Consider the following 21,737-nt stretch of genomic DNA (forward strand, 5'->3'; position numbering starts at 1 on the left):
ACGGGCTGGACTCGATGATGCTTGCGAGTCCCTTCCATCTCAGGACGTTCTGTGATCCTGTGCGGGGGCTCCCGGCACACAGCCACAGGAAAGGCTCCGCCTGCGCCGCTCCGGGCCCGCCGCGCCCCCAGAGCCCCTCAGGCACCGAGCGCGGCCCTCGGCCCTGCGCGCGCCCGCCCCGCCGAGCACGCGCCGCCGCCGCCCCGCCCACCCGCGCGGTCACGTGTCCTGCGGCATGGCCGGCGCGCTGGGGGATGGCGGCGGGGACGGGAGCGGCGGGAGCGCGCTCCCCCCTTCCTACATCTGCTCCTTCCCCGGCTGCGACGCCGCCTTCAACAAGGCCTGGCGGCTGTCCGCCCACCTCTGCCGGCACACGGGCGAGGTGAGCCGCGCCAGCTGGGAGGGAAGGAGGGATCTGTGTGAGCGAGGCGTGCGCGCCGCGCTGGGACCCCGCGGGGCACCGGGCAGGCCGCTTCTCCTGCTCGGGGCTGCCGCCACACCCCGGGGCTGCGCGCCGTGGCCGGGCCGGTGAGCCGCGCCGGGGCATCCCGCTGACGGCAGGATGGCCTCCCCGAGGGGGTGGGTTTGCCCACTGCTCCTCTCTTTCAGAGGCCCTATGTTTGCGATTATGAAGGCTGCGGCAAAGGGTTCACGAGGGACTTTCACCGCGCCCGACACCTCCTCACGCACACCGGGGAAAAGCCGTTCGAGTAAGACCCAAGTTTTTACTTCTTAAGCTGAAATGCGGTTTCTTTAAGGAAAGGAAGTTAAAACAGGGCAGTGGTAGAGAGCATGCATGCCTTTGGTGTCATGGGCACTGCCATAACAGCGTGTACACGGGGTGGGATCAAATTCCCTGTTCTGGTAGTGATCTGTAACAAATGCTTAAAGAAATGGGCAGATCTCCCCCAAGAATACGTTATGAAAAGGCTAACTTAGTCTCTGGCTTTTAGTGTCTTCAAAGCAAGCTTCTGTATTTGTGAGTTTCAGTAATTCTTCAGTGTGTTGTTCTTGTATGATGATTTCTGTATCTGCCTAGGGAACAAGTCACTGACAGCAGTAATAGAAAATGCAGTTCATTTGCAGGTGCACAACTGATGGGTGCAATGCAAAATTTGGAACAAAATCAAACATGAAGAAGCACATTGAGCGCAAGCACCAGAATCAGCAAAAGCAATATGTGGTGAGTAATTACCTTTGCACTGTACAGTGGAGGCTAAACAAGCTCTTTCTTGTGTATCTGGTGAAATACATCAACTTGCTATTATGTGGTACTTGTGTAAGTTCAAATACCATAACTGGGATTTCAGCAAAGACATGAACTGAACAGTCATTATTTAGCCTCTAATCAAAACTTAATTTCCTCAATAGTGTGACTTTGAAGGCTGTAACAAGTCTTTCAAGAAGCATCAGCAACTTAAAGTTCATCAGTGTCACCACACCAATGAACCTCCCTTCAAGTACGTGGATAATTTTCATACTGAACTTTAACACTTAAATACTGTAGATGAAAATAGGTGCATTTTCTCAGCCTTTTCATTGATATGGCAATAAAATAAATCAGTTTGTAGTCAGGGCTGCAAGTATATTTCTTGTACTAGTCCTTTTCTCAGTGATCTGTTTTGAGCAACAATCTTGGTGCTCTGTAACTTCAGCATTCCAGCAGTTTTATAAAAAATAACACAGAGCTCCCCCACCCCCCAGGTTTTAGTTCGACATAGTTTGACATACAGCCATAAGAGCTTGCACAGTAATGAAAAATGCAGCTACCTTTATTTCCCTGTAAGAAGCAGTGACCTGACACATTTAGTAGTGAGTAGTATGTAGAAAAAGAGGACAGACTTGGACACTAATCTTGGAAACTGTGCATTGTGGCTCCATTTGGGTAACACCATGGATCTGCTAAAAGCAAAGTTCAGTCTTGTATTTCTTACAAGTGGGTCACACTTAACATGAGTGTTCATTACACTTCAGTGAAATGTACTACTGTGGTTGGATGACAGCCAAAAATGTCAGTGGTCTGCTGGTTCTGCACAAACCCCTTAAACTTTCCACTTTCTGTTCTTCTATGTTTGAAGAGCCTGCTGTGTGGAGATGATACAAGGCTCGACTCTTCAGCTAAAGCTCAACTTGCTGTATATTTGGAAATCATACTATAGTTCTAACTCTCAAAGTCATTCAAGTCTATTGAAAAACTATTATGGAATTTACTTTTACAAGGTGGAGGGACACACACAGATTGTAGGTGAAGGGAAATTTGAATTATTTTGTTAATTTTAATTGTCCTTGACTTAACAATAAATATGTGGATATGGTGAAAGAAATGAAACTACTGCTATTTTGTACCTAGGTGTAATAAAGAAGGATGTGGAAAGAGTTTCTCTACTCCAAGTCGACTAAAGCGGCATGAGAAGATACATGAAGGTAAAACTGCTTTTTTCTTTTTAAGGTTATGTTTCAGCAAAGGAAGAAGAACTGCTTCCAGTGCAGAGTGTGCATGGATGTATGGCAATCTCCAAGTGTTCTGGCCTAGATCCAGACAAGACAAGACACCCATTTTGAATAGTAAAGTGGGATATAACTGCAGGGCATTGCAGTGTTCAGTTATGTGTGTTTGTGGCAGTCTGAGCAGAGCTCAGGATTCCTTCAGTTATTTCTTCTCCTGAGGTGCTTCCTTGCAGATAATCCATCTTTTGGAGATGGGCTGGTGGTAAAGGCATTAGCCTAGATGTCCAGAGCTTAGGATCAGTTGCCAATTCTGCCACAAATTTCCTATGGAGCCTTGGCAGAGCATGTGTATTTTTAGTTATTAATGAACCTATATGAGAGGCTTTTAAGTGAAATCATCAGAATGTCAGAACGTGGCCATGTACGGTTGAGCTAATCCTGCTGCCCTCCTATCCATTCTTTCACTGACAGATAACCAGCTTTCCAGTGATGACAAAAAACCAAAATCAAATCAAATCAACCCAACAGACTAGGAAGAGTACCCAGAAGGCTGTGATTTGTGCTGTGATTTGTACTGTGATTCCCTTTTCTTCAGACAAGGACTTGTTTGTAGGTTTTTGAGCATTGCAGTCCTGGGATTTAAATAGTGTTGACTTTCTGTGGTTCCTGCCTGATAGAATGGTAGAATCTCTTTAGACTCTGGAATACTACTGTATGGTCAGTATTTCTTCATAATATGCAGCACAAATATTTATATAGAAGTAATATATATTACTAGTTACTTTCATCTATTTGAGAGAAAGTGTATAGCTGGGAAGTAGCTTTACTGAAGCAAGGAGAGAGAGTTTCACAAAATCATTTAGGTCAGAAAGGAAGAAAGGATCAGTCACCTTGTCCAGCTCCCTGCTCAAGCTGGGGACAGTTAGACCAGGTTGTTGAGGACCATGTCTAGTGGTGTTGAATGGTTCCAGGGCTCGGGCTTCCCCAGCCTCTCTGGACAACTGGTGTCAGTGATATAAGATTTCTTACATAAAATTGCTAGGATTTTCTTTGGTTCTAATTTGTGTTGATTGTTTATTGTCTCTTATCCCACTCCTGTGCAATATGGGAAGAGATAAGGAATAACTGGCTTTTAATTTTCAAATGCTGGAAGTGGAGTCCTGTAAAACTGGACTGTTTGCCAGACCCTCTGTGATTGTAAACATTTGTTCTATTCAACAGGCTATGCATGCAAGAAGGAAAACTGCTCATATATTGGAAAAACTTGGACAGAGCTTCTGAAACATAATAAAGTCAGTCATGCAGGTAAATTCCAAATGCATTAGTAAACTTATGATACAAATAGGAAACCAACTTCTAATCTGGAGTCCTTGCTGTACTCATTTCATCAGGTTGTCAGCATGTCCCAAACTTGTCTACTAACTTTATTGGTGAAGTGGCTGTCACTCCAGCTAGACCTTTGATGAAAATGCTGCTCAGTATACTAACTTAGGTTTGTGATTCAGTTAACAGAAAACTGTTTTATGTAGGATTTCAGATCTGGATAATTCCTACTGCATTATCCTCCTGAAGTCTCTAAGTTCCTTGCATTTTGTGTTGATTTTAGCACTGTTCTAATAGACCACCATTGTTTGATTCTGAGCTGCTTTAAGAAGTTGTTTATTTATAGTCTGCCTTTCTTTCTCCCACTCAGAGCCAATAGTCTGCAGTGAATGTAACAAAACTTTTAAACGAAAGGATTACCTCAAGCAGCATCAAAAGACACATGCTGTGGAGAGAGAAGTCTGTCGCTGCCCCAGAGAAGGATGTGGAAGAACGTACACAACTTTATTTAACCTTCAAAGCCATATCCTCTCTTTTCACGAGGAGAAAAAACCATTCTCTTGTGATTATCCAGGCTGTGGAAAAGTGTTTGCAATGAAGGTGTGTGTTAACTGTTCTTATCTGAATCCCATTATCTGAAATTATAAACTTAATTCTTTTTTTTCCCTCCTGCTCTTTGTAACTGTAGCAGAGCCTAGCAAGACATGCAGTTGTACATGATCCTGAAAAGAGAAAGCTGAACTTGAAAGTAAGTTACACTCTTGGAAAGTCTTCTCACCTCTACCCTGTCACTGCAGGTGGGAAAACTTTACCTGTTTTATAATGTGACTTCAAGCAGGAAAACAGGTCAAATATGTTGGTAATTTGTGAGATTCTTAATTTATGAAGCGCCTCTAGCTAATGCCTCTATGTTATGTTTTCCCCCACCACAGTAGTAGCCTTTGCTCCACAGGTCTGTTAAGTTTACTAATTCTGGATCTATTTCTGCCAGGCAAAGCGTTCTCGTCCCAAGAGGAGCTTAGCCTCTCGTCTCAGTGGCTACATTCCTCCCAAAACACAGCCAGGAAAGGATGAAGTTGTGGTGGAAAGCAAGACAGCAGATAAGCTCGTGGAAAATGGAATACCAGCTGTTGAAATTCGGACTCTGTAGCAAAGGTTAACCGAGACAGTATTCTTCGTGGAATGACCAATGTAAAGCTCAACAACAACTTTAGATAAAGTTAATTTTTTAAAATTTTATTTTTTAAATAAATATATATTGTTTACACTGCTTCAGAAAGTCATTGATGCAACTCATTTGACTTCAGATCTTGGTTTTCATCTTTCTTTACTGTATTGTTTTTCTTGATTTCCATCTTCTGGTGTTCTTTCAACTCTTTGTCAGACATGTGCCTGAAAATGCAGGTACTCACTCCTTCTCTAGCAACTTTTGGCTTGGAAAGGTAAGTTGCTTTCTCAGACACAGTCTCCAAAATTTGATCAAAAAGCATGAACTAAAAAAGAGGAGAAAAATGAAAATGGAACTAAATGAATGCACAAATACAGGTAGAAAAATATTTCAAGCTGCTCTGTAATAACATGATCTGCTTAGTGTAGCTATTAGCTGAACCAAGCTAGTTGCTAGTTCTAGTTTGAGCACTTCAGCTTGTCCTTTCCTAACTTCTTTACTCATAAGCAGGTTTAGGCAAGTCACTAGAGGGGGATTCAGCCATTTCCTAACATTTAGGCTGCACTGCTGACTCACAGGGTTTTGCTCTGTAAGGGTGAACATTGGAGTGGTCTGCATCTGACTCCTCTCCACCCTCCTCTTCCTCTAGATTCAGATATATTATTATATGACGCTTTTTTCTTAAGGTATTGTCCTAAGGTCAGCAGGACCTGGTGGTATTGAACTGAGTAACAGTGCATTCATGTAACACACCGAATTCCTAACCTCATTATTAAGGCTTCAAGGACAATGTAAATCAGGACTATGTCATGAAATGTTCTGTTCCCTCCCATCATCAGTTTTTCCTGTTACTCCCTCCCTGTAAATTTACCTTCCTATAAAAAGTTATGTTCTTTTTGGATGAAATGCTATTACAATTTTCTCCAGCAATTTAGTTGAGACAATCGTCAAGAACACCTAATTCACTAGGAGAAAAAAATAGTCTTACACAGAATATTTATTAAAAATCCATTTTTGTGAATGACAATGAAGTCTCAAGGCCCTGTAATTATACTGGGAAGTTGTCATCAGTTGCTCAACATTTTTAGTGATTTTCACTTTGCTAGTCTTGGAACACCATTCCAATAGCTTTTCATGTAGGAATGGACAACTAACTTTAGCCAAAGTTGCATAAATGCAGCTCCAGAAGAACTGTTGGTGAAATAATCCTGCTAAAATACAGACTTTTTCTTTTTAAATCACACTCTTAAAGTTTTCAGAGTGGGTGAGCTGGCTAAAGGCATAGATCAGAAGATTTCACTGGCCCCACTAATAGGGTGGTGCTGCATAGGAGTAGGAGCTGCTTAGACTCTGCTGTCCAAGCCAGTACTGCAGCTGGGTTGTTAAGGAAGCATGGCATTTGAACTGTCTCTCTGGAACTACTTCACCAGTGTTTGAAGAGCAGCAGCTTAAGACAGGCAACCACTACTTGCATGGGACCTAGATCTCCACTAAGATACTAAAAACTGTGGCAGTACCCAATAAGGAAGGTCAGTACAGCTGCAGCTGTTTGATGACATTGATTGGTCCCACTTCCAGGAGTGCACTTACCATGTCTGTACTGCTGCCCTTGGCTTGCCGGATGGTAACCTTAACATGGTGTCTCTTGTCAATCCACTGTGCTATCTGTTTAGTCTTGGTCTCTAAGTCGTTCTTGGCAATAGCTGAAGAAAAGGACAACTCCTTCTGCACCACCCCTGTTTAAAACAGAACTGAAACTGTTGGCTTAACATTTGACAAACCTGTACTAGTTGCTCTCTTTTATCAGCTTATGGTGCTTTGTGTTTGACTCCCTCCTCCCACGCTGCCTTCTCAGAGCATCCTGATCTCACTCTCAGCATGCACCACTCTCACCTGAGAGGGTGGCAACTTGATGCTCTCACACTCACTGCCCCAAATGGGAGACTGAGTGCATGTTTGAGGCACACCGGGAAAATCTCTCAGGGTCAGAAGGCTTAAGGTATTTTTAATTACAGTCTTGTTCATATGATCCACACAATGTAGGTCTGACAAACAGGTAAGCATTGGATCTGGAATTAAGGACTTAGTGTGCAAATTCCTGTGTTCTGCACGTAGGACAGCTGAAGGTAAAAGTGCTGACGTTAGACAGCTCTTCATCTCCAGCCCATTTTATTGAATGGTGAGTGCAATATTGAACTGGAAGTACGGCAATGCCTTGTAATATATTTGAACATAATATATATATATGATATCTACAGTCTCTTCCTCCTTCAAGTTTCTCTAAAGCAGTTACCATCTGAATAATATTTTTGTGGTTTCTTGAACAGAGCAACTCACTATCACAATAATGTTCTCCTCTAAAATCAGGACTGTACCCAAAGCACAGCTATCTTTGTTAACCTGAGGACATGAGAGGATTCAAGGTTACGTGCCTTTTCTAAAACCTCTTTGCCAAATTCAGTTTATTAAACTTCTGGAGCAGGTGGTCCTAAGGGGAAAAAAAAAACCAAAAACAAACAAACCAAACTGAAAAGTGTTAAATACTGAAAATGTTCTCTTACTCTGTACAAGAAAGAGCTCTGGACTTTGTCATCCTAGCAGAAAATGAGGAAGAGAGTGTTTCATGACTACTGGTGACAAACTATATAATTATATTGGTGTATCTGGTCCTTAGTTTGTAAAAACTGCCTGTCGCTCTATGCCTTAGTAAAAGAACAGAAATTCAGTGAGTCTCACGGAACCAGAGCCTAGTTATATTCACTCACATAAAGATATTTTTTAACAAGTCAGCAGATGACAAAATAGCAAATCCTAAGAGGGCAATAGAAGGCTTCTCTGTGGAAGACTGGACTAATCCAAAATTTTATTTTCACCACTGCAAATCCTTAATAGCGTGGACTGCACTGACATTGCTTTGGATTTACACAAATTCAAGTAAGAGGATTTAATCTGTTGAAACCACTTTTCATGCAGCATTTTTCAAAGTCCTCAGCATTGTAGCGTTTACAGTGCACATACCTTGCTTTGGACTTGCTTTTTTCTTCTCTGCACGTTTAAGCTGCTCTTCATGAATCTGCTGCCCAGTCATCAGTCTGTAAACTGGAGGTTCTACGTTCTCACGAAGCAGAACCAGTTTCAGGCCATGCTCATCCATAAGTCTGAGTGCCTCTGCTCGGTGCATGTTTCCTAAGCTCTCCCCATCCTGGTTGATTACGTGTAAAATACGATAGGGAATTCTTCGCCCAACGCTTCCAAATGCCGCTTTACTTTTTGGTTGTGCGTGAGATTTTTCACCTGTACAATATGGCTGAGTAAGCCCAAACACAGCTGACTTCCTAGGGCCAGGTACCGCTATCCAAAATGGAGAAAAGAGCCACTTTTGTGCTGTCTGTGGCAGAAGAGTACCAAAGAACCTTTCTGCGTATCTGCTCTCATTTCTGGCCGCTTGACATAAATATTTCATTGTGCACAAGGCAGTCATTCTGAGGAAGAAGAAAAAACAAGTTACCTCATCAGTCAGATTCTTCTAGTTATACTAGAAAAACTTGACTCCAGTCAAGTAAACCCTAGTGTTTGTAACTACTCTTTTAAAATGATACATGGTACTACTGTACAGAATCATCAATCAACAGTCATTTTACAGTAACAAAGGGATTTAACCCAGAGAGACAATCTGACAAATGACCAAAATATATGAATTGATGTTACCTTCTGTATCTTAAAATCTGAGCCTGTACTCCTTTAAAGAATCCAATACTTCTAGTTCCTTTCTTCTCACTTTCAAATTTTAATCTCAATAGTTACAGGCATGTATCCTGATATAGTACTCATGAAGCTATAAACTTTCAAACATGCTTCAAAATATACCCGTGCTTGAAGACTACTGACATTCATCTTTGAGACATTTCTTCCATTGGATTTTTTCCCATTCTTCCCCGGTTCATGAAATCCCCCTGGCAATTCTGCTGCAGCTGCCCATTATTTGCATTTTGTTCAGACCTTCAGAAATCATCCATTTTCTAACAGCTGCAAAAAACTTTGGAAATAAAGAGCAAACTGTGAGTATTCTCTGCAGGTTTTTTTTTTTTTTTTTTTTTTTTTTTTTTTTTTTTTTTTTTGTTTAAAAGGCAGCAATTACAGGAAAAGCCAAGGATGATGCAGGAAACCAAACATCATACCAGAGGAGTTGGCAAGAGTGAGACCTTTTTTGCCCAGGAGGGAATGTGACTCTGCTCTATAAATACATGCATGCATACACATACACACACACACATATATGACATGGTGTAAACATGCATCCATGTGCATACATACACATGGAAAAGGTGTAAACCATCAGCAAGGATAAAAAGCTATTTATAATTCTAAGCAGTGTTGGCACAGGAACAAGTAAAACGACTTGCCTGTGAATAAACAGTCTGAAAAGTCTGGAGCCTGGGATGGATATCATACCTCAACAGGGACAATGTCCATACAAACCACTTGAAGAAGGAGCCAGAGTTCATGAACAGGGCAGTCTGATAACAGCTGTTTGCTACCTAGATCCAGAACTCAAGCAGGCCACAGGGCACAGGAAGAGTAGTAACATGATTTCCACAGCAGCCTAAAACCAGCTGGTAGAGCTACCTTCCCTTCCTGCCCTGGGCTCTGCCTCTGCCCAGTAAAAACAGCTTTTTGTCTGGCTGTGACAACAGCCCTATCTGTGACTGAACACCCACTGTCAACACCCAAGTATCTTTGTGCATCATCAGTGCAGCCACAAAAAAGCCATGATGTCCTTATTTTTTTAATGGTTTCACAAAGCAGCTCTGGATCATGCACAGCAGACTTGGTCTGCAATCTGGGCATCACTGCTCCATACTGAATAATTAAATTTATTTTCCATTCAGAAGAGCCTGGCTTGCCTTTGAGAGCTACTGATTTATAAAATTAAGTAACAGTATCTCAGCAATGGAACAGCAGCTTGTTTTAAGGAAATCATGACCTTGCTCTGCTAAACACATGGTGTTGTTGGTATCCTCCTTCTTTCTCTGACGCTATTTAAATGTAATAAATCTAGCCTTAGCTGTCTGAAAGAAAACAACTCCTTTTTTATGGAAGGGTTTTTCTTTGCCTAGCACGGCAAAGACACGCATGTTTCGCCTTGCGCGTTTCGCCCGTCCTTGCGTTGGCAAGGCCGCCTGACTCCGCTGGCTGGGAGCTCTAAGGAGCGGCAGCTCCGGGCACACCGGGAACCGCGGGAGCCGCCTCGCTTCCCATGCCGGGCAGCGGTCAGGGGAGGGGGCGGCATCCCGTGGGTGTCCCTCCCGTAAACGGAAGAAGGGCTGTACGTGGCTGTGTGACAGTGCCCTGTCGTGTCCTCGCCCTGTCGTGTCCGCCTTCCCGGATCTGCGTGTCGCGGAGGTCACTGCGCGTGCCCGCGGCTCCCTATGACCCCCTCTTACCTGTCGGCTGGGCCAGGCCGAATGGAGCCGAACCGCCGCCCCCGGCCCGCCGAAGCAGCCGAGGGACCGGCCCGAGCCGCCGAGAAGTTGCGGCACGCCCCGCCTCTCCCCTTTCCTTTTCCTCCTGCTCCTCCTCTTCCTCTTCCTCCTCACGCGCCTCCGCCTCTCGCCCCCGCCCCGCGCGTGCCCGTGGGCGCGAGCGCGCCTCCGCCGGTGCGCGCCCGCGGGAGCGCGCGTGGTGGGAGCGGCCGTGCGGGCGTGGTCCGTGTGTCCCTGTGTCCGTGTGTCCGTGTGTGCCTGTGTGCTCCTGCGTTTCCACGAAACCTGGCGTGCCCCGTTCCCTGTGTGCGGTTGTTGGGAGCTGCTGTTCCCTTGCGTGGCTCTGTGGGGTCCCGCTGTGCCTTTGCTGCGCTGCCGTGGGTGTGAGGGCCGCAGCGGGGACAGGTTCCGCGCTGTGCCCTGGGGCCATCCCTGCGGGGCCGTTCGGTCCTGCCAGCGGGGATTGTGTGGGTGCTGAGTGCTTTGTGTGTGTCTGTTGAGGCATAGAATCATAGAATTTGGGTTTGGGTTGGAAAGGATTTTTAAAGCTCAACTTCTCTAATCCCTCTGCAATAAGCAGGAGAGCAGGAACGTCTTCAACTCCATCAGGTTGCTCAGAGCCCTGTGTGTCCTGACCTTGAATGTTTCCTGGAATGAGGCATCCACCATCCCTCTGAGCAGCCTGTGGCAACGTTTCATCACCTTCCCTGTAAAAACTTCTTCCTTACCTCTAGTCTAGATTTACCCTCTTTTAGTTTAAAACCATAACTCGTTGTCCTGTCACTACAGGCCCTGCCAGAAAGTCCTTTCCCATGTTTCCTACAGGCCCCCATTAGGCACTGGCAGGCTGCTGTGAGCTTTCCCCGCAGCCTTCTCCAGACGGAGCAGCCCCAGGTGCTGCTCCATAGGAGAGGCGCTCCAGCCCTCAGAGCACCTTTGTGTCCCTGCTCTGGACTCGCTCCAGCAGGTCCGTGTCCTTCCCGAGCTGGGGACCCCAGAAGGCGATGCAGCCCAGCCCCGGGCTGTGTGACACAGCTGTCCCCCTGTCCCTGTCCCCATCGGGGGCTCCGTGAGCGGGGTGCGGGCAGCGCAGGGCACAGCCGAGGCTGCAGGGGTCAGCAGCGTGTGCGGCTCTGCGGCGGCGTGAGTCAGACCGAAGGCGTCTCGGGCGCCTGGATTTGTTACCTTCTTTGGTAGGAGAGGCTCTGCCTCGGATTTGCGAGCTCCTCTGTCCAGTTTGGAGACAGAAACATTTGAAAGAGAAGCTGAAATTCGTGGAACTCCAGTCAGCCGCTGAACAGCACTGGAGTTTGCTGAGGACCTCTCTCCGGAGCCCAGGGGTTCGTGCCGATCGAGGGATGCTTTTTAGCCATCCGGGCAGGAGCTGGAGTGACACTCAGACTGAACGTGTGCTTTAGAATTTAGTACAAAATAAAGCTATGGGAAGCAGCTGTCCTTCCTGCCTAAAAATAATCAGAATTTTTTATCTTATATGCTTTAGGCCACAGCTAAGTGACCCTTCTTTCCTCTCCCCCCTCTTCTGTTCAGGAAGAAGAAATGCAATGAAAACCTGACCATGATTTTGAACTGAAAGCTTTCTGTTCTTAATTGTGATCTTAGAACGATTTAGTTTCATGTGCTTGCTGGTTTTGTTTTGTCATTGTGATACATACATGTAAAAAAAGGTCTGTCATTGCTTCATGCTTTCCATCTTCACAGAAGACATCCTGTGGTAATCGTGTGCAAACCCAGAAAACTTCACCAAATCAGTTCACAGTATGAAGTTCATTCATATCACCTTATCCTCATGCTGGCAGTAATGAATTTGGAAAAATGCCAGTAACAGAATTAGCCAAGTAGATGGTGAGCTAAGACCCTAAATGACAACTGTAGCTTCTCCTATTATATGCAAATAGAGCTGAATTTTTCCATCCTGCTCTTTTGTGCTTTTTTTTTTATTTCACTCAGGCTTTATGCCTTTAGAGTTGTAAGCTCTTTGGGAGCAGGGATTACCGTCACATCTGTGGAATGCCTAAGAAAACTGGATCTCAGTTTGATGCTATTAAAACATAAATTATTGAAATTCTACAGTATCCAGTTGTGGAGAGTGAAATATTCCACAATAAGAAAAGGCGAAACAAAAAAGATTTTTTTACTGCTCCTTTCATGGTCTGAAAATCAAGTGTTGTGGTGGTTTGACCTAAACCATGACAAGTGTGGAATTTGAATAAGCATGAAGGGAAATTTGGCAGAGCTGAGGCTTGGAGAGATATTTTTTCATCATCAGCTCTGCAATATGCATTAGAAGCAAGGGTGTCAGTGGCCCCCTTGCAGTTAGTGAGTATTGCCACTCTGAGAACCATCCCCACAAGACTGGTAATTTCCAGCAGTGTTAGTAGCAGCAATAAAGCTAATAATCCTCTTCACTAGTGATAAAAACTACCTGCATGAAAGCAAGGTACTTCAGAGCATACACATCACATTCCTTCTCTCTTCCCATTGTTTAATTCTGTTAAGTTTAAACCTGATGCTTGTTTTACTTCATGCCTTTCTAATTAAACACAGTGTGCCAAGAAATAGTGCAGCCTTCTAATGGAGTTTGTCCTCAATTAATGTGATCTTTCTGGGAGTTCATTATACTCTTTCTCCTTGTTCTTTGTCTCATGTCTGTTTACACTGTAATTGTTCTGGGGCCCTGTTTTATGTGTGCCTGCCACAATGAGACTGCAGTCTTAATTATTTGACAGACACTATCATAATAAGTGCAGTTAATAATAACTTTCTTCCTTCTACTTTGCCTGATGCACATCATCTTCTGCCCACCCCTGACAGTACACTCAGTCATTTATTTGCTTTTTAAATCCTTAATCTTCATCTGCCTTTTCCCCCCTCTTTTTTAAGATTTGACATTTACTTACAAAGTTGTTGTTTTCACTTTGTTATTTTTTGTGCCATCTTAAGGCCTATTCTGCTAGACCTTGTGCCAAACTGTAGACATTTCACTCCCCAGCTAATTTTAAATGCAAATATATGAGAAGGGGAAAGGATGGGTGGATGGAGAGATTTCTGGTCCTCATACATGAGCAGTGCAGGGATTTGCTAGTGTGGATGTTATTAATGTTAGTAATTACTGTGAGGCTCAAGATGCTACTGAGAAACTTCTTCCACATTAAGAACTGATCTCTGGGGGATGGTTTCAGTATTCCCTGAGGATGTTGGAAACTGGTTCCAATCATTCTGTGTTTTGTGGTTAATTTCAAAATCAAAGAATCAGAGAATCATGCAAGTTGGAAGAGATCTTCAAGATCATCTAGTTTAGCCATCAACCCAGCACCAGCATAGTCCCCACTTAAAATCTCCCCCCAAAGCTGTTCATGATGGGTGCAGTGAGCAGTTTCTAATGCCCAGCAGAGAGTGAGGATGCCCTTAGCTGGATGGCAGTGTGTTCACCTGGAGGCCCGAGGCTATGCTTTACTGTCATTCAGACTTCATCACTCATTTTGTGGCAGCAGGAAGCAATCTGCTGAAGTGCCTTACACCTGCAAGGAGCTCATACCTGCTGGCTCTGGGTGGAGGACTGGTCTTTCCTTGGTCCATGGTGAATGTCTTGCTGCTTCCTAAACTGAAGCTGTGCATACAAATATCTGGTAAAAAAAAATCGAGCACCAAATGAGATAATCAGGAGTTTATTACTGGTATTTTTGGGTTTATGCAATGCCTGGGACACTTGGACATGGAGCAGTAGCCCTGGGACAGCAGGTTTTTCACTCTTACTACTAAATCTGCGATTAGTCTCCTGCACACTTGTGCTTACAAAAGCACTGAGCATCTGGAGGGCTGCTTACCCTGTGCACCTCTGTTTTCCTGCTTTTTCTGTGCAATTCCCTCCTTCACAGGGCAATCCAGCAGGGAAGCTTTGGGGAAGACTTGGAGAGAGTCCCTTACTCCTCCCCACTCCCCATCCTGCTGGCAGCTGGCATGGCCCCCCTCCACCTTCCTGCTGGTTATAACTGTGGCTGTGTGTTCCTGCAGACCCTGGCTCAGAGAGGGGCCGTAGCCTCCCCTCCACACTCCTTAGTGCTCCTTTCCCCGTTAGTGTTTATGAAAGACTTTGCACATAACTCAGATGAAAAACTCCCTTGTGCTGAGCTGAGCATTGCCATATGGCAGAGAACACGTCAGAGTAAACACGTATTTAAAGGACACAGAAATTCTGGGTGTGTAGTAGGTCCAGATTTCTGGATCTGCAGTAGCTCATTTACTCCTTTTCCATCCACAGCTTTTGAAAGTTGCTTCCTACACAAACTCCTCTATTTTTATTCTAGCAAGAGACAGCAAAAAATTAAAGCAAACCCCAAAATTTTGTTGTAGTGCGTGGTAAGTGATCACTGCTAACTGATGTCCTGCACCGAATATACAAATATAGTTGAGGCAAATATGTTGATTTCTGAAATCTACCCCTGTTGTGGGAATTAAAATAAATCTTTTGAAGATGCATGCTCGGCCATTAAATTGCTTGGGCTGAATTACTGAATCCAGGCAAAGAACCAATTTTACTCCTTGAAAAGCAAGGCTGACTGAATTTGTTAAAATGTTAATCATAGAGCAAGCCTGTGGGTCCCTGGGGTGAGATGCAATTAGAGTTAAAAGTTCACAGTATAGAAAGTTTTTTAACTGTCTAGTTTTACATCTTGACTGTAGGGAGAGGAGTTTTCACTGTACATTGAAGACAATTGAAGACATTGTTCTACAGCCTTTGCAAGTTGTTGGGTTCAGCTGCGAAGATTTTAAAAGCTGCTTTTGTTGGCAGCCTAGGACACATCCGTGACCTTATTAAAGTGGAAGTGAAAGCTCTCTTCTTTTTTTTTTTTTCTTTTTTCTTTTTTTTTTTTTTTGCAACAGTAAATCTACTAATTTTACAGTCAGTTGAACAGCAATAGATTAATTTGTTTAAAGTCTGCATTCACAAAGAAAATGTGAACTTTGCTGCCTTGAATACCCGAAACTACAGTGCGATATTTAAAGGGTAGAAACTATTACAACTTGCCCTAGAATGGTCCAAGCAGTTCCCTGTCACCTGCTTCTCAGCACAGGTGCTGACCTCCCCGTCTATTCTATCCCTCCTGACAGACTAGCAGCCAGGCTGGGGCTTTGTGTGCAACAGAGAGCGCTTTTCCAATGACTGGGCCAGTTTCCTTCAGCAGCCACAGGAAGCAGAATAAAGAAAAGGTTAAGGGCCACCACAAGGGTCAGAAAGGGTTAAATTTAGTTAACATCAGAGGTTATAGGTTTTAACAAGAGCATGAAGGAAACTTATTCGAAGATGCAATTTGTTTCTTCTTTGTCAACCATTATTTTTTTTTTACTCTATTGATAGTGACAGCTTAACAAAGTTTTTATATGCCAGGGTTTTCATCCTTTAGAGGATAAAGAACTGTGATGCAAAAAAGAGATGCAGGTGGAAGACTTTATAAAGCCTCCATGATTTTCAAATTGAGGGTTGAAAGTAGGCTCCCTGCGTGGTTAAGTCAAAAATAATTTGTAAATGTTAAAAAAAATACACATTACGGACAGAGGAACTGCCTTTTTTTTTTTCTCCTCTCTCCAGTGTAGCTTGCCAAGAGTCGTGTTTTATCAGAAGCCTTACAATCTGCCTGATTTCATATGTATTTTTTCCCAAGGTAATCTTACTTTCTTTTTTATCACCCTCTAAAGATGATCAAAGTCAAATGCCTTTAACAACAGTCTTCATCATCTCCCTTCAAGATATTTTAGTCTATAATGTACAATGTTGGGTTTTTGTGGTTTTTTTCCTCCCAATTTAGTGAAGAAGCAGAAATTAGAAAATGCATTCAGTGTAGCGCAGTGTTAGGTTCTCAGTTGAATTCTTGGAATGCAAAATGAGTAAAGTTTACATCTTTCTGAAAATTGTTGAAAAACATAATTTTTAAAAGGTTCAGTAGCATTTTTCACACTTTTGTACACTTTTTTACGGATCATCTTCTGTTAATTTTTAAAAATCAAAATTAATAAAATCACTAATTTTTTGGTTATTCTATCCTGATACAAAGAAAGAACTGAAATCAAAATTTAATTAAGTCTGATAACAATTCACAAGTACAAACAATGCATTTGGGTAGGTTTCTTTTTTCTTTTTAATGTGTTTTCCTCAAGTGGAAAAAAAAAGCTTATGTGATCATCCTGTCTCCCTATCCATCTGTCTCTCTGCAAGTTCTCTCGGCAGTTTTAATTGCTTGGACATTTCTGCCCAGTTTGGCAAGAAATAGGAGCCTCAAAGATGTACATTTATAATGACTGTATGTATTTCTGTCAAGTTTTGTGAAAACCGTGGAGAGACCTTCAAATTGGTGTCTAGTTCTGTCAGAGGGGTTCATCCAGCTGACCAGGCTGTAAATGTGTGTGGGCTGCCCAGGTAGCACACAGGTGTTATCAGACCTGATTGTGGCCTTTCAGTACTTAAAGGGGACTTGTAAAAAAGAGGAAAGTTTACTTTTTACATTGGCAGATAGACACAGGCCATAGGGAATGGTTTTAAAGTAAAAGAAGAGATTTAGAATAGATGTTAGGAAGAATTTCTTTACTCAAGAGGGCAGTGAGGCATTGACATAGGTTGTCCAGAGAAGTTGTGGATGCCCCATCCCTGGAAGTGTTCAAGACCAGGTTGCACGGTGCCCTGAGCAACACAATTTAGTGGGTAGAATCCCTACCTTTGGCAGAGGAGTTGGAACTAAATGATCTTTGAGGTCCCTTCCCACCCAAACCACTCCATAATTCTATGATGCCATGATCAGCTACAGTCCACATTGTCTGTTGCATTGCCAGCTGCTCAGGGGCTGCATGGGTGATGTGTAAGGCTGAGGAGGATTTTGAGATGGGAGAAGGAGCCAGAGCATTTTGATAGCAATTGAGAGGTGTAGGGAACATGCTGAGGTGATTTGGATCTATAATTTTGATATTTGGTACTGTAGATCTGCTGTAGAAGGTAAGAAAGCTCTGAACTGACAAGACAAGGCTCAAAAATTCAAGTATCAGTTGTGTCAGTGCTCATTTGCTCACAGGAGCTATTTTATCTGATTTGTGGTGTCGTTATCAGTGTGACAAGGACTTGAAATTCCCAATCCACTTGGTGTTAACTCAGGCTAGTGGTGGGTTCCCAGCTGCAGAACCAAGAGTTGATTTTGCTCTCCAGAGGGTTGGATTATGCCTTTTGGTGCACGTGATCACTTTGACTTTTCTGGGAGGGTTCTGTTTGGAATCAGTTAATACAAGCTCTTTTGTTGGTGTAGAATTAATTCTTCCCTAAGGGACAGCAAGCACATCTGGAAAAAGTCTGTGTAGATCATAGGCAGAAGCATTTGCACTGGTATGGTGTACAGGCAGGTGTATAGACTCTTGACTGGCTAAGGACTAGAGAGGGGGAAGAGAGAGCTGGAGAAATACAGGGCCTTCTCTGTCCCCAAAGATGGGGAAAGTGGCACAATCCAGTTCAACCAGTTGAGCACTGTGTACCCCCTCTCTTTGGTCCACACAGGGGCAGCCTCTGCTGAAGAGGTGACTTTGAAAGGCCTAACTGCAGTGAAAAACAAATGAGAAAAGTATGGATCTCCACAGCCCAGACAGACTGGCCTGGAAAAACACAACAAAAACTCCCACTTACTATTCTGCTCACAAGCTGCCACCAAAACTCAGCTGTGAGGAGAATAAGAGCATCTTTTTAAAAATGTAAAACTGTCTTTTTTTTTTTTTCTTCTGAGCTGTTCTTACAGGCTTTAAAGCATTAATTTCAAAAGCTTCACAAAAGCAGCAGGCATCAAACAATCCAGGCTGAGTGGAAGCTTGGGGAGGAGAATTGCAAAGTAAGTTGTGAGGGTGATGGCTGCAGACATGGAAGCAAGGTTATTTGTTTGTTACAAGTGAGTGATCATAGCTTGCTTTTAATGGTGGAGCAGCAGAGAAGGAGAGTTGGAGCAGCCCAGAGAGCCCTGGATTCACACAGCCTTAAGTTCAGCTACATCTTTTGTGTCGTGCTTCTGTTGTCGGGGTGATTCTTGGATTGGGAGTCAGGAGATGTGAGTTTTGTCTGCAGTGCTGACGTGCCCTGTGACCTTGGACAAGTCTGTTCATCCCCGTGCTTCTCCTCTCATCTTTTTTCTCTCTTAGAATCTCTCTCCCTTTTTCCTTGCAGCGTCTTTCTCTAATTATACACCTGGACCGTGGCTATCAGAATGCAGCTGTGCTCTCAGGTTAGGCACTGCTATTGTCTGAGTGAACCATAAAAGAAATCCTGCACTGAGCACTTCTCTAGGTCTCTCCTGTTATCTCAGGGTTTCACTGACAACCTTAATAAAATAAAAGTCCTTCAAAAGACTGAGTGTTCCTGCCTGCTGCCCAACTGCCTGCTTTTGCTGTAGCATCTTGAACAAGAAAAAACATAAATTCTGATCCCTGGCTTGTCAGAAAATAATGATTTATAGTATTTCATACTTCCTGATTATTGGTAACGTATTTTTTGTTTCTGAAATCTCAGTGGTAACTTCAGTACTTCACAGTGCCTAATTTTCTTCAAAGTGAATTATAAACCAGCATGCTGCTATATATCTTACTCTTTTTTGATAGGTTTTCCTTAATTTTGCTCTTTTGTGGAGGTGCAGTTCATGTGCCTGAGACTAGGGACAAAGCCTCCTTCAGAGTTAATTACACAGTACCTCTGAAATCTCCTCTATTTTATCCCCGTAAGGATGGGGTCCAGTGCCAGGATAACAGGCTCTGCAATGTGATCTCAGCAAAATTGGATATGTTCTTTGAGTTCAACTTCCCTTGTATATGCTGCACTATCTGGTCCAAGATGTCACTATCATATAAAAAACACTACTATGCTCTTGGGAAAAAAGATTACATCCTTCAGCAACAAAGCACTCGTATCAATAATCCACATCTGCCCTTGCATCTCCTCCTGTTCCAACCAGAATTCAGACTGGATTTTTCCATGAGATCCATAGGGAAATTCATCATCCAGAGTTTTGTGTTTCACATTTTCCTACAGCATTGTGTCTTTTGTCTTTATATCAGGTGTGCTCTCAGACAGCATCTACAGCAAACCTCTCACAGCTGTGTCAGCTTTCAGCATCCTGCATAAATTGTCTGATCCTAGAGTTTGTACAGTTGTGGTCCCAGATCCCACAGTGCATTACCTCATGTTTAACTTTGGTACTCTCTCTCCCCTTTCCCCTCTGCCTCCCCCCCACATAATGTAGGATTATAAGAACAAGTTTTTGGCTTCAGGACAAAGGGCTGTCAAAGACAATTTAGTACTTTGTGATAGAAGTGCAGAATTGTAGAATGATTTAGGTTGGAAGGGACCTCAGGGGAGTCATCTGCTCCAATGGTATACTAAGAATTTTGGGCTATGACCTCAACTTGGGTGAAAAAAAACCAAACCCTTACTTATCTGTGAATCAGTTCAGGAATCAGCAGGACCTGAGTGATTCTACTTTTACATTCTAATTGAAGGGTGGAGACCCTTATGTATACATTTTCTTAGAAGCAATTACAGTCCTACAAGCTCAGTCCACTTCAATATAAGAAAATAATCTGGTGTTGAATAGAACATTGAAGACTTGTTAATAATTTTAAAGTACTTCAGTTGTGCTGAGACAACTCTGCATTCCAATCAGTTAATATATTTATTTGGATTCATATGCCAGTGATGCTTACATGGTATCAGACCATAAGTTATTTACATAAATTAAACATGGATGATGGAGCCACAGAAATGAGTCATATTTTTTTCTTTAAAGAACAGCGGGAGGTAATTGTTTTTATAAGGAATTCAGAAACTAGCTCTGCATCAGAACACATAATTGTACTCAGAAATCAAACAAATTATTCCCATATCCAGTGAAGACCAAGTAACCATCAAACGTAGATGGTGTTAGAAGGACTGAGCATTTATTCACACTGTAAAGGCTCACATTTATTCTCTTTAAATTTGTAGAAGGCAAATCATTCTGCAAAATGTGCTAATAAGAAGTTCCCTAAGTATTATTGATCACAACACTATCTTTAAAAAAATCTGAATTTATTAATCTGCAGTATTATCATGTTTATAATGCGGTATAATGTTTCCCTGTGTTCAGTGTAGTATAAATTTAGTGTCTGGCTCTAACAAGTAAGGGCATGAGCATACATAGAGAAACTGAAGTTTCTTGTTTGTCTGCTTATTTACAAGGAAATAGAGCAACAGAGCTGGAATAATTTTCTTAAGATGCAAATCTCATTAATCTGAACCAACGTGTTTCAACATGTCTCTGAAAAAGATAAGAGTTCTTGTTAGCTATTTCATGTCTGGTTAAAAATAAAGTGGGAGAAATCACAGTATCTTTTCTGAAATGGCCAAAAAAGGGAAAAAAGTTAAAAGCAAGCCTAGAAACCGGGCCAGTTGGTGCTTTATTTAGTGGTTCTTTTTCCATTAGCTCACCCTGCTTTTGTAAACTTTGGAGAGGAATGCTGTGTTATAACAGTAGCATTTGCTTTGCTTTTACAGTTCCATATGTGGATAATGAAAAACAACTGTAATTTGTGAGCTTGAAGTATAATTAACTGATGCCCTAAAAGGTAAACTGTTTCTTCTAATTATGTAAAAAAAAAACCCCTCAGTCATGAGCCAAGCAAAGCGATTTCTATGAAGAAAAGAAGTATCTGAATAAATATAGAGAGGCTGTCCCAATGTATTTTATTTTGTTTTAATTGTATTGATCATAGATCCTTTGGTGTATTTCTGATAAAATTAAATATAGTATATAATGTAACATCATAGATCCTTTGGTGTATTTCTGATAAAATTAAATATAGTATATAATGTAACATCTTCTTGGAGCCAAAGTCTTTGCTCAAGAGAAGCAAAAGACAGGTTCAAGTTTTTGCTTCATGTCAAAATTTGTGGTCTCTCATTGCTCCAGGCTAGGTATGTGAACCTAGTTTTCCACATTCCCACATCCGCAAACTGACTGCAGGAGAAAGAGAAAAAGGATACAGAATTTCCAAATTTGGATGTAGTCAATGAAATTAAATAATTAGCTTTTGGCTGGAAATCAGTATATTTTTGTACAGATGACAAAGCTACTGATCTTTTAGCCTTGAACATATTTTGTCAAAGTGTAGAGCCAAGTGATTTGATATGGAAGTGCCCTGAGGGTCTTCATGCCTTCATTGCCCTCTGCAGGCTAGGTTTTCTGGCTGAACTAAATTTCATTAGGTACACCAATTACTAATTTCAGTAAATTGTACCTCAGTAG

General features: G+C 42.7%; 2 protein-coding genes across 7 annotated transcripts; one reads left to right on the plus strand and one right to left on the minus strand.

The window, feature by feature from the left end:
* The first annotated feature begins 225 nt into the window (after positions 1–225).
* On the plus strand, positions 226–5,044 carry GTF3A (general transcription factor IIIA). Of its 4 annotated transcripts, XM_059466914.1 has the most exons (9): positions 236–382; positions 610–710; positions 1,087–1,183; positions 1,372–1,460; positions 2,351–2,424; positions 3,670–3,753; positions 4,142–4,371; positions 4,460–4,519; positions 4,763–5,044. In XM_059466914.1, exons 1-9 carry the CDS (start codon positions 236–238, stop codon positions 4,919–4,921), a joined length of 1,041 nt encoding a protein of 346 aa, XP_059322897.1. In that variant the 3' UTR covers positions 4,922–5,044. The 4 variants fall into 4 exon arrangements, with proteins under 4 accessions (XP_059322898.1, XP_059322899.1, XP_059322900.1 ...); XM_059466915.1 differs by lacking the exon at positions 610–710 and having other exon boundaries at positions 226–382; XM_059466916.1 differs by lacking the exon at positions 610–710 and having other exon boundaries at positions 226–382; positions 4,463–4,519.
* Positions 4,987–10,508, minus strand: MTIF3 (mitochondrial translational initiation factor 3). Of its 3 annotated transcripts, none has more exons than XM_059466918.1 (5): positions 10,384–10,505; positions 8,807–8,975; positions 7,958–8,421; positions 6,530–6,675; positions 4,987–5,264 (listed from the first exon to the last, which is right to left on the minus strand). In XM_059466918.1, the coding sequence occupies exons 2-5, from the start codon at positions 8,827–8,829 to the stop codon at positions 5,052–5,054; spliced, it is 846 nt and encodes a 281-aa protein (XP_059322901.1). In that variant the 5' UTR covers positions 8,830–8,975; positions 10,384–10,505; the 3' UTR covers positions 4,987–5,051. The 3 variants fall into 3 exon arrangements, with proteins under 3 accessions (XP_059322901.1, XP_059322903.1, XP_059322902.1); XM_059466920.1 differs by having other exon boundaries at positions 8,828–8,975; positions 10,384–10,504; XM_059466919.1 differs by lacking the exon at positions 8,807–8,975 and having other exon boundaries at positions 10,384–10,508.
* Positions 10,509–21,737: the final 11,229 nt, after the last annotated feature.

This window comes from Ammospiza nelsoni, chromosome 2 (genome assembly GCF_027579445.1).
Source record: "Ammospiza nelsoni isolate bAmmNel1 chromosome 2, bAmmNel1.pri, whole genome shotgun sequence".
NCBI lineage: Eukaryota > Metazoa > Chordata > Aves > Passeriformes > Passerellidae > Ammospiza > Ammospiza nelsoni.

Bases quoted from the DNA above. Each gene is read 5' to 3' on its own strand.
- GTF3A (XM_059466914.1), top strand. From the start codon at position 236: ATGGCCGGCGCGCTGGGGGATGGCGGCGGGGACGGGAGCGGCGGGAGC. The intron at 3,754-4,141 runs GTAAATTCCAAA...TCTCCCACTCAG, and splicing joins TAATAAAGTCAGTCATGCAG to AGCCAATAGTCTGCAGTGAA. The intron at 4,520-4,762 runs GTAAGTTACACT...TATTTCTGCCAG, and splicing joins AGAGAAAGCTGAACTTGAAA to GCAAAGCGTTCTCGTCCCAA.
- MTIF3 (XM_059466918.1), bottom strand. From the start codon at position 8,829: ATGTCAGTAGTCTTCAAGCACGG. The intron at 8,422-8,806 runs GTATATTTTGAA...CTTCTTCCTCAG, and splicing joins TCAGTAGTCTTCAAGCACGG to AATGACTGCCTTGTGCACAA. The intron at 6,676-7,957 runs GTATGTGCACTG...TGTTTTAAACAG, and splicing joins AAAAGCAAGTCCAAAGCAAG to GGGTGGTGCAGAAGGAGTTG.